At 37.0% G+C, this 18,277-nt stretch overlaps 1 protein-coding gene across 3 annotated transcripts in view; it reads right to left on the reverse strand.

Annotated features, from left to right (window-relative positions):
• Positions 1-18,277, reverse strand: part of LOC307185974 (uncharacterized protein) — a 640,401-nt gene that overhangs the window by 587,515 nt on the left and 34,609 nt on the right. For all 3 annotated transcript variants that reach the window (XM_079920601.1, XM_079920599.1, XM_079920600.1), the window contains exon 2: positions 14,704-14,843. In XM_079920601.1, coding sequence (XP_079776727.1) covers positions 14,704-14,843 — 140 coding nt within the window. The remainder of the gene's footprint in view (positions 1-14,703; positions 14,844-18,277) is intronic.

Consider the following 18,277-nt stretch of genomic DNA (forward strand, 5'->3'; position numbering starts at 1 on the left):
TCTTTATAAGGTACTGAAAATATGTTGAACTGAATACATTTTTTAGGTATGTTCTAAAATAAAGCAGCAGAATTCCATAACATCTGACGCAGATAACGGATAATATCCAGTCTCAAAAGTTTGACTTGATGTTAACCTAATACAAAATAATAGCATAATCACGTTATGAGAAAAGTGAGGATCTGAATTCACACTGAAATCGCTTGTTAAGTCATTCTAGAAGAATTCTACCATTTTGAATAGTTTCAAATACACTTGTATTTTCCTGCTCTGGGCAATAGATGTTTATATGTCTTTATCAGAGATTATCTTTTTCATAGTACCTTTAAAATCAGTAATTTGAGAGAAGCGGTACTGAGTGTCGAAAAATGCTACTATTTGTGAGTATTAGTAAAATACCAAAGTGTGAGAAAATCATCTAACACAGCTATACTTTTCTCGAAATCTAAAATAGCTTCTGAGAGCTTAGCTTGTGCAATTAGATCAGTGACAGCTGAGGAAGAAAGAAGTTCAAAAGAGTGGCTCAATCAAACCACTAAACCAGGCAAATGGAAAATTGCATTTTGTTGCTTTGAGTTAGGTAGGCTATTACCCTAATATGTATGCATATATTTATTTTCCATGTTTATTAATTTGGAGTTCTTCACTTTTCTTTTACCCTTTCTATAGACCCATATTTAAACAAGTTGATGTTTTGGTTTTGTTTCTTTAATCTCTAGATGGCATTTCTCACAGTACGAGGTTTTCCACATCTCATGTTAATATCATTTAGTATTTAAGAAGAGTACCTATTTGCGAACCCCAGTTTATTGGTCATGCTCCAAAGTAAACATTCTGTAGAGCCCTCTGGAAGCACTGAAATTAAACTAGAAAACACTAACTCAAATGAATACAGGGCTGATGTGCATTCAGTCAGATAGCAATGTGCAACAAATGATCCCATTTTGATTTTTTGTGTGTCTTCATGCACGAGGGTGTGCTGTAGACCATGGTATTTAACCTGGACTCCACAGGCCCATGAACTGATTTCAGGGATCCATAAACTAGCTGATATTGGGTGGAAAATTTGTATATATATGTGCATGTGTATATTTCTGGAAAGAGGAGATGCTGCTTTCAGGAGCTTCTCAAAAGGGTTTAAAGCCACCAGAAAGATTAAGAATCACTGTCATAAACCAAGAGATATGTGATCTGACATTTAGATGTGGGATTTAGCAGGTTAACGGAGAACACAAATAATGCAAGCTAAGGTCAGATATGGAAGAATGTGGCAAACATCACCAGCAGTCCTAAAAATCTTCAGCTGGGCAGAAACTACTAGCATTGGCTGAACTACTACTACAAGTCAGGCACTGTGTCACATGCTTTTCATATCTCATTATATCTTAACTACACTTCTGTGAGATGATACTCCTTCACTCCATTTCACAATTGAGAAATTTGAAGGTCAGAATAATTAAATGTTTAGCCATTAGACCTCAACATTTATTGACACCATTATTTGTGCCAGCCACTACTTCATGCATTATTTCATTTAATCCTCACAACAACCCTATGAGGAAAGTATTATCCTTATTTAATAGATGAGTAAATTGAAATTTAGAAATTTATGTAGCTTGCTGAAAACTACACAATTAGGGAAGGGCAGAACCAAGATAAACTCAAATAACATATGAAACAAATTCTATGCCCATAATTACTATTTTAAACCAGGTAGAACTCAAAATTCATATTTTTCTTACCAGGGCACAACTCCTAAGAAAGCAACAATGTTAATTCACATTTATAGTCTACCAAAACGATTTTATATCTTTTTTTTTTTTTTTTTTTTTTTTTTGCGTTACGCGGGCCTCTCACTGCCGTGGCCTCTCCCGCCGCGGAGCACAGGCTCCGGACGCACAGGCCCACGGGCCCAGCCGCCCCACAGCACACGGGATCCTCCCGGACTGGGGCATGAACCCACGTCCCCTGCATCGGCAGGCGGACTCTCAACCACTGCGCCACCAGGGAAGCCCCGATTTTATATCTTAAAGGGGATTAGCAGTAGGAGAGAATAATTTTTTTAGAAAACCTGTAAGAATTAGGTCAAACTCTTTAGATGAGAGTTGAGTTCAAGAGATTCTTCTTTGCTTAGAGCTTTAGGGTTGAAGAGAAGTACCTTAGTACAGTCTAGTCCAACCACCCTTTGATGCTGAGTTTCCTCTGTCTCCAAGTCAGTATCCAGCTCTTGCTTAAAATTCTCATTGGGTATGAAACTCATTTTCTCTTGGTTAGCCCGTCATAACATTTTAAATTTTCACAATGGTAAAAATTATAAAGGGAACAAATTATTTCCTGACCCGGAATATAATTCAACTAGGTTGGGCAACCCAAGCCTAAACTCATAGAGAGCATGTAAATGTTCTTTTCCTTTATTCGTTCCCCTTGAGCATCCATCCTCTTTGGTTTAGTATGTCCTCTTTTGTTTCAAGATTATTTTTATTGGCCAAAAAAGCATAGGTGCAAAATGTCAAAGATCTCTATTTTTGGTCACTGATGGCCAGCAGCAAGCTTATCCCTTCTTTGATTTTTAAAATCCAAATTTTAAAACCCAAATTTATCTGAGAGCTGCTTGTGCAGTCAGATGGCTCTCTCTGGGAAACTAACCTTTCTCTTAATCATCAGAATGATTTGTGGTTGCAGAGTTAAAATTGCATTCGTGATAACATTTTCATCTTTTAGAAGCCTCATGACACATTCTGATTCGTAATTCTTATGTTTATTTTGTTGACAGAAAACTCAGAAAAGAAACATTTCCCTTCCTTGTAACTGCCCTATTTTTTTCTCTAATGTTTTCCTGTGTGACAACTGTCAGGGTCACTCTCAGATAGGTGGTATACTGGCAAATAACAAGTGATTAGATCAGACTAAGAGAAGATGTTGTCACTGAATTACGAAGAAACAAAATACAAATTGCTAATAAGAAGATTGTATTACCTTCCCCAGTGTGAAAAGAATCTAGAAATAATGAAAAATGTCTTCCAACTTTTAATCTATGTCTTCAAGTTTTGATCATGGTTGATCATGAATCTGATAATCTAGTGATGATATCTTTAGCTTTGTGCCTACTAATTTTTATGCATTTAAACATTGAGTAATCTGATTTTCTCCTTTTTTCCCATGTTTGCAGCTCAAGCTTCTAGAAAAGTCATGGTAGAAGCCTTTTGTACCCTGTGGTTCTGCCTAAGCTATCGGAAGTTTCTTTAACAGGAAAGGGCTTTTTAAGCCATATTTAATAAAGAAAAAAAAAACCCAACTCACTAGAATTCTCAACCATCATCTTCTTTCATGTGTCACAACAATGTAAGCTTTAGAGAAAAATGTAGCTTTTTGTCTAAATAAAAATAATTACTATAGTACAGTAATCTGGCTCCCTCTACTTACTTTCTTCCATACAACTGAAAGAGCTTTCATGAATATTATCCCGTCCTGAAGATATGGAGGTACCAGTTTTATGGTCACCATTTTTTCTCTTGAAACATTCCTACGACATTCCTGTTCTCACTGGTTCTAAACTAACTCTTATCTCCCATAACCAAAAATGATATATTTTGCTTTTATCTATTTTCCTTCTCATATTTGTTGTTACTCAATATCATCTTCTGCCTTTACGATAGTCTTCAAACCTGTGTCATCATCACCATTTGTTAACATCCTTCCACAGAAACTAATCTCTTCTGAAGAATGAGCTTTCATCTTTCTACATTCTCTGTTTTGCCCATTAACTATTTCAAGAGGTATAATATAGCAAAAGTCACTAAATGGCATAAAACAACTTGCTTGCAATAAATAGATTATATTAAAACCAATAATAAGATATTATTCTATATACTTCTTAAGTTTAAAACGTAATTTAAGTTTGTTTTTCCATACCCCATACCTTTAGGGGTATGGAAAATACAAAATCAACTGTCCTTTGGCCTTGGTCCACTCCCTTGTGACAGCTTAACCCTACCCTTAAATATTTTAAACATGCATGTAATATCTGGAAAAGAGTAATTTTCTATCCACCTTCCTGCCTCCACAGAATATATCCAAGGTGTGCAGGCTTCACTTCATAAGTAAATTCTGGGGCATGTTGTCACCTAAATCAGAAAAAGGAAGTTCTCTTCTTAGTCTGGATACTTATAACTTTTCTAAATCTCATTAGAATGTATTCTGTTTGAGAACAGGTAAAGAAGGGGTGGAAGATGACAAAATAAGCCCCAAAAAGGAAGACACTAAAGCAAGCAATCTGGTGCCATTAATGCGACAGCTGTCAGAAACATAGCTTGTAATAACAGGAACAGCACTTCTTTCAAAGCCTAAACTTAAAGCTTCAACAGTAAGCAGGAAAATATTTACATTGAGATGTAAATTACAGCCAGTGACACTGTTCATTTATCTAAGATGGGTTTATTTTGGTGTTCAGAAATATAAGTTGAAACCCTGTGTTTTCTTTTAGAGACTGCATAGAAAGTAAAACTTAAACTTGTCCCTGATATACCAGGAAAATGCAAAGGCCACTTCACTGCCTAAATGTGAGTATTAATATAGTGCAAAGGTAATCCTGTTTAAGAGGAAATCTACATTAGTAAGATTATTTCCAAGTTCTCTTGTAAAGGCCATTGCTTTTGAGGCAACGGAAAGTCTATAAAACAGTAAAGCCTTCCATACAGAAATATGCAGACACTTCTCTCTTATCCCTGAATATTAGGTAAACAGCTTCACAACTCTGTGTACCCTAGAGACAAATGGTGTATTTTATAGAACTAAAAGACTGAAAGAGAATTTAAAATGCTATTTAATTTGAATTTCTCCTGGTACAAATAGATTATGGGTTTATTTTTTCCATACAAATTCCTAGAAAAGATGATTCTTTAATACCTGTGGTACTATATTAAAGCAATCACAACCTTTATCATAAGGAAGCTTGGGAGACCAACTCTAACCCTACCTCCTTCCATTTAGTACACTGACTAAAACATTCCTTAGTGGAAACTCAAAACAATGATCAATCACCATACAGTGCACATCTGTATTTGCCCCTTCAATAATGCTCTGCATAATTTTATGATAGCACCAATCACATTGGAAAAAAGTTACACCTGTCTCTCTCACCTGCTGGATTGGTCACTCTTTGATGGCAGTGTATCTTCCCAGTGTCTATCTTAGTAACTGGAACACAGTATGCATTCAATAAAGGTTGAGTTATGTTATGTTTGTTACATTCAGTTATATACACTATTTTTAATCTAAATATTTTCAAGCACTTCAGCTATTAACAAGAATTATTTCTCAAACTCTTTCTAGAATTCATCAACATACTTTATCAACAGCATCCCAATAAATGCTTTGTAGTTATGATAATAATACAAAATATAATTTATGAGTTGCTTTGTTATTATTTTCAAGACCCATCAAGGTGTCATGTTATACATTGTTTATAGTACAATCTTTGTGACTGATATATAGTCTATATTTGAGATAATTTGGGGGGAAAGTAAGAGCTGCCTGGTACAAACGACACTATTTGTTGTGATTCCACCTTAACATCTCGCTATAATCCCCAGGTATGTTGGAATAAAAATGATCAGGGCAACTTTAACAATAAATAGAAGGCGAATATCAGTCACAATAATAGTTAAAGAAGATAGAGATAATGTCAAAGCTATTTCGAGAAGTTGTCTTCTCATTGCTTTAGAGATCGTGACAATTCTCCCTCAGGTTCCAGCTGATCAGACCGCCTCCATCACCTTCCCCACTTTGGCACCCTGAGTGGCTTGGGCAAATCTCGCACAAGGCTTGCTGCAGCAAGGGTATTCCCAAACCACCAAGCTCTCTGTAATATAGCTCCACTATGATCAAGATTATTAGTTCATTCATTCAACTAATATTTTTGAAGCCTTTGTCATTCATCAGACATTTTTCTGAACACTAAACAATTATTAAAAAGAAAAATTCTCTACTATGGAGCTTATATCTAGTACAGGCAGACAATAAATATATGTGAATAAATATACAGTATATTAGATTGTGCTAAGTATTATGGGGAAAAATAAAAAGGCTGAGGCGATCATACAAATCATTGTACAAAATGAGAGATTTTTGAACATTAAAGAAGGAGTATTTATAATAACAAAGTAGTCATAAACCAGAACTGTCTCATGTAACCAGAGCATGTAGTCACTGTAGGTGAGGGAGATGAGAAATGTGTTGGGGTACAAGAAAATGCCTTAATTCCTAGGACCTAGAGACCTGAAAATTAGGTAGCTAGCTTACAGGTATTGAGTAGTAGGAACTGTTTAGAGTACATTACCCATAGTAACTCATTTCAACATTATCATAACATTATGAGATAGGTGCTACTATTATTTCTGTTTGATGGTTCAGGAAACATATGCATAGAGATTTGAGAGCAAATTTTTCCTAGGAACACTTTTTTCATTACCTCCTTGTTCTACTGCCTCCTCTGGATCCTTTTTCCCATTAGCCTGAAGTGCCCATGACCACATTTTCCCTTTCAAGGAGGCTTCTGCATGTGATTCAATAAGATACCATGCTTACCAAATACGGTAAGTTAAAATAAAGACACTGAATTCTCATCATAATTACGGTGCTTGTGAAGCTGGGGATATAATTCTTTTCATGGGTCCTCTTTGGTAATTAAACTCTTTAGACAGAGCCTCTGGTGTTTAGCCAGAAAACTATGTTTACTTTCTCCCTATATCCCTCTGTACTGAGATTTGATGAATTGCCTTCATATCATATGCATAGTTTTATTTCACTTTTACATATATTAAGAAAAGAGGAAATATAGTCAGTTGTTAGACAAGCCTAGTTATAAAATCAAATCTGTACCTTTTCTCTAGAGGTATCTGTAAGCAGAAATGTAACTTAAAATATTTCCTCTAAGTATTAATCATTTTAGGAAGTTATTCCTCTAATTAAATGGTAAGAAATAAACATATGTTGCCCACATATGAGTCAGTGGATATCTGCATTTTTACTATAATTAAATCAATAAAACACAAGGAAGCCAATAATGAGATATTGGATTATTTATATTATACCAAAATAATAAATATTCTGAAAATATCCAGAGTTGCAAGAATATTATCACATGAACACAGGCATATTTTTTGGTAGCAGTATAACTTGTTATACCCCTTCTAGAAAGCAATTTGTCAGTACTTTTCAAAAAAAAAAAAAGGTAGAATTCATAATCTCAGCACCTAGACACAGAAAAATTACCTTAAGAAAAATAAACAAATGATGTATAATTCTATTGGCATAAATAAACAAAAATTGGAAACAATCTAAATATTCCAAAAAAAGGAGATTAATTAATTCATTGAGTTCTATCAACTCTATAGAATATTTTACAAAAATTAAAAATCTCCTTTTGGAAAGTTGTATGCCATCAAAGTAAGGCAATCTGATATAGAAATATTAAACTAAAAAGAATAAAATATAAAGTTTCATTTGTTATATAAATATCTTTGTGTAAACCATGGATATTAGTGGAAACTGAAAGAAAACATGCAAAATTAAAATAAAGTAGATGTATTAAAATTATGAGATTGTAATTTTTAATGAGTTTTATTATTATTAAAGATTGCAAAATAAATAGAATTTAAAAAAATCACCGAGCACAAGTCTTATTCACATTTTAGAATCATTCGAGAGGCGATTTATGGTCCTTATATTTTTAGAAGCCGTGTAAATTAAATGGTACTCTTTTTATGATACATGGATTGGTTTAAAGCCTTATCTATCAGTTAAGCATTTTAAACTTACACAGAATGAATTGGAGAAAGGGAACACAATTGAGTAGAAAGATTGTTAGAGAGCTTTGATGAAATCTGATAACAAGAGTAGACTCTGATAAAGTGTTTTAACAGAGACATTTTTAAAGTAAAAGTCTATGATTTGACATCCAGTCCACCTGTGTATTTTGAGGGATGTCTGGAGAATTTGCTGGTGCCCTGCAGAGAGACAGATCCATGATACTGAGAAAAATAAATGTCTCTGATAGTTCTTTGTGGATAAAATTTGAATGTTATTTATGCCCCACAGCTCAGTTTTAAATTAATCACTCTGAAGCTATGACAGTCTTTATATATAACTCTTCAAGTTGAAGCTATGTAAATAAATAAATACATATTTAAATTTTAATTTAAATATATATATGTTCAAAACCACTAGCTCTCTGCAAAAGAAGTATTTTTAAAAAAGGGACTTCCCTGGTGGTCCAGTGGTTAAGAGTTTGTGCTCCCAATGCAGGGGGCCCGGGTTTGATCCCTGGTCAGGGAACTAGATCTCACATGCCACAACTAAGAGCCCACATGCCATGACTAAGACCGGGCACAGCCAAATAAATAAATTAAATAAATAAATAAATAAATATTTCAAAAAGGAAAACAAGCAAGATTAGAGGATTGAAATAAACAAGTTAAGAAAGTTTAAATGTCTTATCCTTGCAGAGAGACTGTACATTTGTCATTCAATATTTAGAAAAACAGCTCCTTGACTTTGACATTTGAAAAACATTGTATGCATATGTTCATTTAAAAATGCTGCCTTATCAATGTTGTCTAGGAAATCGAGAAAGTACTTTTTGTCACTGTCCCTTCTGGAAGATGAATGAAAGCAGATGTTGAACCAAGAAAGGAAAGGTTACTGCAAGATACGTGTATGTGGGCGCTTTTGAAAAGAAATAATATTGGATATATTTACGCGTAGGCATTGAGTATTAATTGGCTCAAAGTGTCTGCTAAATTTAAACAAATGTTATACTAAGCCTTGTGATATAGCCTTTAAGGTCTCTTATTTTCCAAGTACTACTAAACTTTGTCAGCTTCAGCAAGGCAAGTAATGCAAAGCCTCAGCAAGATGAATAATAATTAAACACCCCTCTGCTCCAAACAGTCTTTGAGTAGGTCTTACGAGACAGGAGACAGAAAGGATAAGCACTGGTCTGAAGCTGGTCTTAGAGCCAAGAGGGGGATGCTCTAAGGCGATTTACTCATCCAGATAATCTTTTATGGTGAGTTTGTTTTTGACAACTCCCTCTTTAAATTGAGAAATCTACCCATACTATTAGATCAAGTAACTCAGCCATGGTCAAGCTCTGGTTTAAAAATATTATCAATACCACATCTATGATATCCATTGTCAATCCCTTAACCAATCCTCTCTATGGCCAGACCCCAAGGTTGAAGAATGAAGGATTGGGGGAAGAGGGCATAATACTAATTCCATTTCTATGTTTTCATTCTTTGTATGCAGGCTTTCTTTCAATTAAGACAACATTAAAATATCTCCCACCCTCAAATCACAAAAACAATAATCACTTGTTTGGTGCTTCCACCACAATAATGATCAGCACAAGAGTAACCATGGGAATGAACTCTATAGAAACCAATTAGAATGCCATTGTATGCTGTGGGATGTATGTGTATGAGGAAATGTTTTAAAAGTGCATCACTGTATTACAAGACGTTCTTTATAAAATTAACAGTAATGTTTATGGATAATTTAAGCTAAACATCTAGTTAGCAAGCAAAACAAAAAGTTCAAGGTAAATCAATACTTTTGATGTAATAGGAGTAAGAACATTCCAGTGCATTTAGCCTAAGTACATAAGCTTTACTAACAAGAACATTTGTTTAGTCTTTTCTATTAGGTTTTATCACTACATTGATTGTGAAAATATAATAAAACCTGTTGAGACTTTATAACCAAATAAAATGTGCTGATAAATGAATCACCTAACACATAATGCATAATACACGATGGCAACCACTTTTTAAAGACCTAGGCAAATACATTTAATCAATAGACAGCTGTTTCCTAAACACTGTGTTAGGCACAACTGGCATCATAAAATATGCAAATGTATTCAGTACAATCTGTAATACTGAGTTCATGTTACAGAAATATCTCTAACACTCCAAGGAATAGAAGTGATATGTGATGTAGAGATAATAAATGATAGAGGAGTTCATGATATTTGAGTAGTAAAAACATGTTTAATGACAAAGAGTGTAATTGAGTTAGGCCTTCCTTAATACAGGATGAGAATCTGGAATGGTAAAAAGGAGAAAAGAAAGGCATTAGGGGATACAATGTGCAAAGTCTGCAGACACTTGACAGACTGAGAGGAAATTATTACAGCTAAAACAAAAACTAGTGATTAACCTTAGAATATGTAAAGAACCCAGGTGAATGAAAGAGACAGGAAGCCTAACATGGATGTTAACAGGCACCAAAGGGGAAACCCAAAGTATAAGAAGGTATGCTCAATCTCATTATGAAGACAGGAATGAAATTAAAACACAGTGACCATCCCTTTTGCAAACATTATTTAAGCAACATGGTCGGACTTAGAGATAATCATACTAAGTGAAGTAAGTCAGACAAAGACAAATATCATATGATATCATTTATATGTGGAATCTAAAAAAAATGATACAAATGAACTTATTTACAAAACAGAAACAGACTCACGGACATAGAAAACAAACTTATTATAGTTACCAAAGGGTAAAGGTGGGGGGTATAAATTAGGAGTTTGGGATAAATATATACACACCACTGTATATAAAATAGATAATAAACAAGGACCTACTGTATAGCACAACTATACTCAATATTCTGCTCAATATTCTGTAATATTGGGAAAGAATCTGAAAAATAATGGATATATGTATATGTATAACTGAATCACTTTGCTGTACACCTGAAACTAACACAACATGTAAATCAATTATACTCCAATATAAGATAAAAATTTAAAAAAAAATCAAGCATGATACAGCAGTTTGCAACTCAGATTTAAAAGATGAATGTTTTCTCAGTAGGCAAGAATCCTCAGTGGTAACATTTAATGTGCATGTGGAAAGGGCTAGAATGGCACAGATTTGCCTCCTCCAAATTTTCTTACCACTGTGTCAGTCTGGTTTCATCCACATTCCCTGGAAGAAGTTGGGCAATTTCTCTTCTCCTCGGCTTTGGCCTTTTGCTCTCATTATCTTCCAACCCACAGCCATTGCCTCCTAAACACTGCACGCTCTGAACCCAGTCCACTTTTTCCCCCCTTTTCTCAGGTCTATATTTCAGAAAAAAAAAGAAAAAAAAAAACCACACACAAATTTCAAGGCTCTCAACCAGGCCTATAATCCTGCTGATTTAAGCCATGTATTATAAAGTCCTTGTTAAAAAAATCAAGATAGGGCTTCCCTGGTGGCACAGTGGTTGAGAGTCCGCCTGCCAACGCAGGGGACATGGGTTCGTGCCTTGGTCCGGGAAGATCCCACATGCCGCGGAGCGGCTGGGCCCGTGAGCCATGGCTGTTGAGCCTGCACGTCCGGAGCCGGAGCCTGTGCTCCGCAACGGGAGAGGCCGCAACAGTGAGAGGCCCACATACCGCAAAACAAAAACAAAAACAAAAAATTCAAGATAATGTTAACCCAATTTTATTCCTTTTGCATAGAATTATAACTGTATGCCAAGAAAACACAGAGGCTATTTAGCTTTCCTGTTTTGGGGACCCAGGTATTAAGAGTTGAGTACTCCCCAGTTGATTGTCCCTTTCATCTCTAGTCTCTGCAAATCACCCTCTTTTATTTTTCTTTCATCTCAGAATCCTTCTTATTTACCCTCTCCTACTGTAGGTATCTATTCCTTCTGTTTGCTGTATATCTCTGGATATGTATGGAAGCACTATCAGTGGTCCCCAGTATTCATCCCAGTCTCTGACACTGTTTGCCAAGATTGTTTCCTTTAAAATCAAAGGAACTGAGATATTAGTGTCAAAGCATTTTTAATCTAACTGCCTCAGAATCTATATGCTACCTGAGCATACTGTGCTACCTACTGCACATTCTTCCTCCAGCTCCTACCCTACTCAAATCCATCCCCAGAGCATTTTCTAGGCCGTCTCTTTCCCTTTTAAGGCCCACCCTTGGCTCTTGGCCTAAAATTTCACCTTCTGCCTACCCAGCATAATTCCCCCATTCTTAAGACACTGGCCCAATGCATCATTCTGATTCTGTGGTACAAGTCTGCCCTTTGATTCCTCCCTTGAAACATGTAGCATTTGGGGAGTTGTAAAAATATTGGTTTGATGGTTTGATGAAGGACATTAATGGGGAAACAAACATAGAGGAGACTCCAGAGTATAATGTTTTACTTTGTGTGAGAACTGAAGTTGAATCTCCTTTCCTTTTCTTCAGCTGATATGAACTAGGAATTGTTCTTATCACATGAACCACCAAAACTCCCAACACCGTTTGAACAGCTTCTCACCAGGTCACTGTGAAAAGGGAGTGACACTGTATGAACTCAAACTCACAAAAAGGCATTTTGATCATTGACTTTCATGTGAGTTGCTTACAATTTTACACCTACTTACTACGCTATAGAATAATGATTATGTAGACTAATGTTTCCTTAACATTTTATGTCTTTTATTTGATTAGTACAGGAAACTCTATTCATGTGTGTCCTGTGTTCACAGTTTATTAAATGTGCAACACGGTTATCTGCCCATAGAGCTTGATCTCCCCTGGTGTACACATAGGAAATTTTCAAATGTATAGTCTTTTTTTTTTATTTCCTTTTTTGCCTCATGTTGGAGTATAGAGATGGAACCACGAGACAGAGTTACCAGAAATTTCATATAAGTATAATGCAGTAAAAACCAACTTAAAATAACCTTTTTTAAAAAATGAATACTTTGGATATTGTAATAAATGAATTGTATCTTTCTGTATCCCAGCTCCAGACTTTCTGTCCTGTAGCATGAGTACAAGTGCCCTCATTCTGGGTTACACAGTTCAGTTAAATTGAGCATGTGTTAAATGGCAGCATACATTTATAATGGTGACAACAAATAGAAGCATGTCCTTCTAAAAAACATGAAGGAACCTAGGCTTGAGAACTTTATAACACTTTATTCATTCCCTTTAACGAAACTAAAAGAACTCTATTTTATAGATAAGAACATTTCATGTACTTGATGAAATGCTGATTTCATGTAATTGATTTATGATAATACATCCAAATTCAGGACTCAATATCCCATCTTTATTTTTCATTAGTACGACTCCAAACATTGCCCAATATAAACCATTTGAAGAAAGTGACTGAAATTGAGATTAATTTGCATTTTTAAATTAACAATTAAAAAAACCAGAGATTGTACTTGAATCCTCATCTTGTAAGAACCTAGTTCTTGCTTAACCTTTGAATTTCTTTAATGGACTTCAACAACATGAACCTATAACCCTCTGCTCATGCTAACTGTTCTAGATTCCCTTTATTTCTCAGTTATAGTGTCATTCTGCTTTTCTAGCTTGTTGATGTCCTTAGTCTCTCCACAGTAGTTGTAATATTTTTTCCTAATAGTTCCAGATCTCCTGTGACCTTTCACCTTATTTATGCAATCTCATTTGACTTATGTGAGAATTTATTCTCAATAACCCCTGCAGTTTGAGATGTTTCCCCTATTTTTGGCTTGGCTAGTTGTAGCAATGAAAGGAGAAAGTATTTAATTTATTGCAATCCTAAGACATCTTTTCTTCCTTAACCATTGTCACATACATCATAATGATGCAAATTTTATCTGTTGCAAGAATATGAGAACAGTTTGCAAATGATGAAGACAGCATTTGAAATTTTTAAAAATAAGTACAAAAATATATACACAAGTGCATTTTGTTAGGTTTGTCATTCCTAAATAACAATATGAAAACAGACTGAATTATCCAAGATTAAGAAATATTATCCCAAGAAGGTAAAGAAACAACAAAAGCAGACTCTCCTGAGAGAATTTAGAAGCTCAGCATTAATACAGAAAAACAAGGAAGTCTGATGGCTGTGATGGTTAATTTTATGTGCCCACTTGGCTAGACCATGGTGACCAGTTGTTTGGTCAAACACTAATCTAGATTTTTCTGTAAAGGCATTTTTTAAGATGTGAATAATATCTATAATCAGTTGATTTTAGGTAAAGCAGATTATCCTCCATAATGTGGGTGAGCCTCATCTAATAAATGAAGCACTTAAGTGAAAAAAACTGAGGTTTCCTGAAGAAGAAGGAATCTTGCTTCCGAATGCCAAAATAAAAATTCTTCCTGAGTTTCCATCCTTTGGACTCAAGACTGTAACATCAACTATTTCCTGAATCACCAACCAGCCAGCTTGCCCTAAGGATTTTCAACTTGCCACCTACCAGCCCTAACAATGGCACGAGACAATTCTTTCAAATCAATCCCTTTCTCTGTTTCTCTCTCTGCCTCTCCCTTTCTCCATCCCATTTCTTCTTGGTTCTCTTTAGAACTCTGACTAATACAATGGCCACTAAAGAATCTTCCAAATTTTATCATAAAGAAACCAAACAGGACTTACCCAGATCATAATTAGTCATAGTCAAGATATAAGATGTTTTCTCTCCATTGTGATCAAATCATTTTCTTAACAGAGGTCTCAAATATAACTATCATTTGCAGAGTGTCATTAACACAAATAGTTATTTTATCCTGAAAGTTGATATATTAATAGAAAAGAAATCTTGTGATGTTTGCTCAACCTATGGTCTATTTTATTTTTCTGAAAATTTCCCTCCCATCCCATAGTGTTAGACCACTTCCAGTCATGTTGGCACTATGTGAAACCTACCTCTGGTCATTGCTGATTGGCCCAGAGATGGGCACCCAATACAGGCTGAATTCACCATGTCTTTCTCTCTTAGGGATCTGCAGGTTGGTTTCAAAGTCAATAGCCTCTGTAAGTCTTCTTGGAAATGGAGAGAAAGCTGGCTTCAGAGAAAAAGGAGACAAGAATAAATCAAAATGTAATAAAAAGCAAGACTCACAAAGATGGGAGAAACTAAAATCCTAAAAATTAGTAATTTTAATTGCAATTAATGATTACATTTAGTAAAAACAGAATCAATAATAACCAGATTCAGTTCCTGAGGTGGTTTGGATACATGTCTTTCTTCAGATTCCATGAAACATCTCAGAAAGCTTATTCTGAAGTCCTTCCTCTTTTTTTTTTTTTTTTTTTTTTTTTGCGGTACACGGGCCTCTCACTGTTCTGGCCTCTCCTGTTGCAGAGCACAGGCTCTGGATGCGCAGGCTCAGCGGCCATGGCTCACAGGCCCAGCCGCTCCATGACATGTGGGATCTTCCTGGACCGGGGCACGAACCCGTGTCCTCTGCATCGGGAGATGGACTCTCAACCGCTGCGCCACCAGGGAAGCCTAGTCCTTCCTCTTTTTAATTCTCCTCCTACTTCTTTGTTTCCTTCTTCTTTGAGCAAACTTGAGTGGCTTAATCACAAGAGTTTTGATTAAGATAGACAACCAGTTTCCTTTTGATAAAATTAACTATGATTTTATCATTTGCTCCCTTATACTTCAACTTTTAAGCATTTTGAAAAGATAAAATCAATACCTTTGCTTTTAATTCACTGTCACCTCATTGAAACACATTATTTTGATTCATTTAAAGAGTTAAAGGTAAGAGGAGCTTCAAGATGGCAGAAGAGTAATAAGTGGAGATCACCTTCCTCCCCACAAATACATCAGAAATACATCTATATGTGGAACAACTCATACAGAACACCTACTGAATGTTGGCAGAAGAACTCAGACCTCCCAAAAGGCAAGAAACTCCCCACGTACCTGGGTAGGGCAAAAGAAAAAACAGAGACAAAACAATAGGGACAGGACCTGCACCAGTGGGAGGGAGCTGTGAAGGAGGAAACGTGTCCACACACTAGGAAGCCCCTTCGCGGGCAGCGACTGCGGGTGGCGGAGGGAGGAAGCTTCGGAGCTGCGGAGGAGAGCGCAGCCACAGACAGGGGTGTAGAGGGCAAAGCGGAGAGATTCCCACACAGAGGATTGGTGTCAACCAGCACTCACCAGCCCGAGAGGTTTGTCTGCTCACCCGCTGTGGCAGGTGGGGGCTTGGAGCTGAGGCACAGGCTTCGGAGGTCGGATCCCAGGGAGAGGACTGGGGTTGGCTGTGTGAACACAGCCTGAAGGGGCTAGTGCACCACGGCTAGCTGGGAGGGAGTCCAGAAAAAGGTCTGGACCTACCGAAGAGGCAAGAGACATTTTCTTCCCTCTTTGTTTCCTAGTGCGCGAGGAGAGGGGATTAAGAGTGCCACCTAAATGAACTCCAGAGATGGGCACAAGCAGCGGCTATCAGCGCAGACCCCCAGAGACGGGCATGAGACGCTAAGGCTGCTGCTGCTGCCACCAAGAAGCCTGTGTGCGAGCACAGGTCACTCTCCACACCTGCCCTCCTGGGAGCCTGTGCAGCCCGCCACTGCCAGGGTCCCATGATCCAGGGACAACTTCCCCGGGAGAACGCACAGCGCGCCTCAGGCTGGTGCAACATCATGCTGGCCTCTGCCGCCGCAGGCTCACCCCGCATCTGTACCCCTCCCTCCTCCCGGCCTAACTGAGCCAGAGCCCTCGAATCAGCTGCTCCTTTAACTCTGTCCTGTCTTAGCGGGAAGAGATGCCCTCAGGTGACCTACACGCAGAGGCGGGGCCAAATCCAAAGCTGAACCCCAGGAGCTGTGCAAACAAAGAAGAGAAAGGGAGATCTCTCTCAGCAGCATTAGGAGCAGAAGATTAAATCTCCACAATCAATTTGATGTACCTGCATCTGGGGAATACCTGAATAGACAACGAATCATCCCAAATTGAGGAGGTGGATTTTGGGAGCAACGATATATATATTTTTTTCCTTTTTCTCTTTTTGTGAGTGTGTATGTGTATGCCTCTGTGTGTGATTATGTCTGTATAGCTTTGCATTTACTATTTGTCCTGCGGTTCTGTGTCCCCGCTGTTTTTTTTTTCTTTTTTAGTATAGTTGTTACAGCTTGTTACCATTGGTGGATTTGTTTTTTGGTATGGCTGCTGTCTTCTTCCTTTCTTTTTTGTATTACTTTTTCATTTAAAAAATTTTTAATAATTATTTTTATTTTAATTATTTTATTTTATTTTTTCTTTCTTTCTTTCTCTCTTTCTTTTTTCTCCCTTTTATTCTGAGTCATGTGGATGACAGGGTCTTGGTGCTCTAGCCGGGCGTCAGGCCTGTACCTCTGAGGTGGGAGAGCTGAGTTCAGGACATTGGTCCATGAGAGACCTCCCAGCTCCACATAATATCAAATGGCGAAAACCCCCAAGAGATCTCCATCTCAACGCCAAGACCCAGCTCCACTCAATGGGCAGCAAGCTACAGTGCTGGACACCCTATGCCAAACAACTATCAAGACAGGAACACAATCCCACCCATTAGCAGAGAGACTGCTTAAAATCATAATAAGGTCATAGACACCGCAAACCCCACCACCGGATGTGGACCTGCCCACCAGAAAGACAAGATCCAGCCTCATCCACCAGAACACAGGCATTAGTCCCCTCCTCCAGGAAGCCCACACAGCCCACGGAACCAACCTTAGTCACTGGGGGCAGACACCAAAAATAATGGGCACTATGAACCTGCAGGCTGCGAAATGGAGACCACAAACACAGTAAGTTAAGCAAAATGAGAAGACAGAGAAACGTACAGCAGATGAAGGACCAAGGTAAAAGCTCACCAGACCAAACAAATGAAGAGGAAATAGGCAGTCTACCAGAAAAAGAATTCAGAAAAATGATAGTAAAGATGATCCAAAATCTGGGAAATAGAATGGAGAAAATATAAGAAACGTTTAACAAGAACCTGGAAAAACTAAAGAGCAAACAAACAATGATGAACAACACAATAAATGAATTAAATATTCTCTACAAGGAAACAATAGCAGAATAACAGAGGCAGAAGAACAGAAAAGCAACCTGGAAGATAAAATAGTGGAAATAACTACTGCAGAGCAAATAAAGGAAAAAGAATGAAAAGAATTGAGGACAGTCTCAGAAATCTCAGGGACAACAGTAAACACACCAACATTCAAATTATGGGGGTCCCAGAAGAAGAAGAGAAAAAGAAAGGGACTGAGAAAATATTTGAAGAGATTATAGTTGAAAAGTTCCTTAATACGGGAAAGGAAATAGTTAAGTCCAGGAAGCGCAAAGAGTCCCATACAGGATAAATCCAATGAGAAACATGCAAAGACATATATTAATCAAACTATCAAAAATTAAAGACAGAGAAAAAAATATTAAAAGCAGCAAGGGAAAAACAACAAATAACATACAAGGGAATCCCCATAAGGTTAACAGCTGATCTTTCAG

Source organism: Stenella coeruleoalba (genome assembly GCF_951394435.1).
Source record: "Stenella coeruleoalba genome assembly, chromosome: 4".
NCBI lineage: Eukaryota > Metazoa > Chordata > Mammalia > Artiodactyla > Delphinidae > Stenella > Stenella coeruleoalba.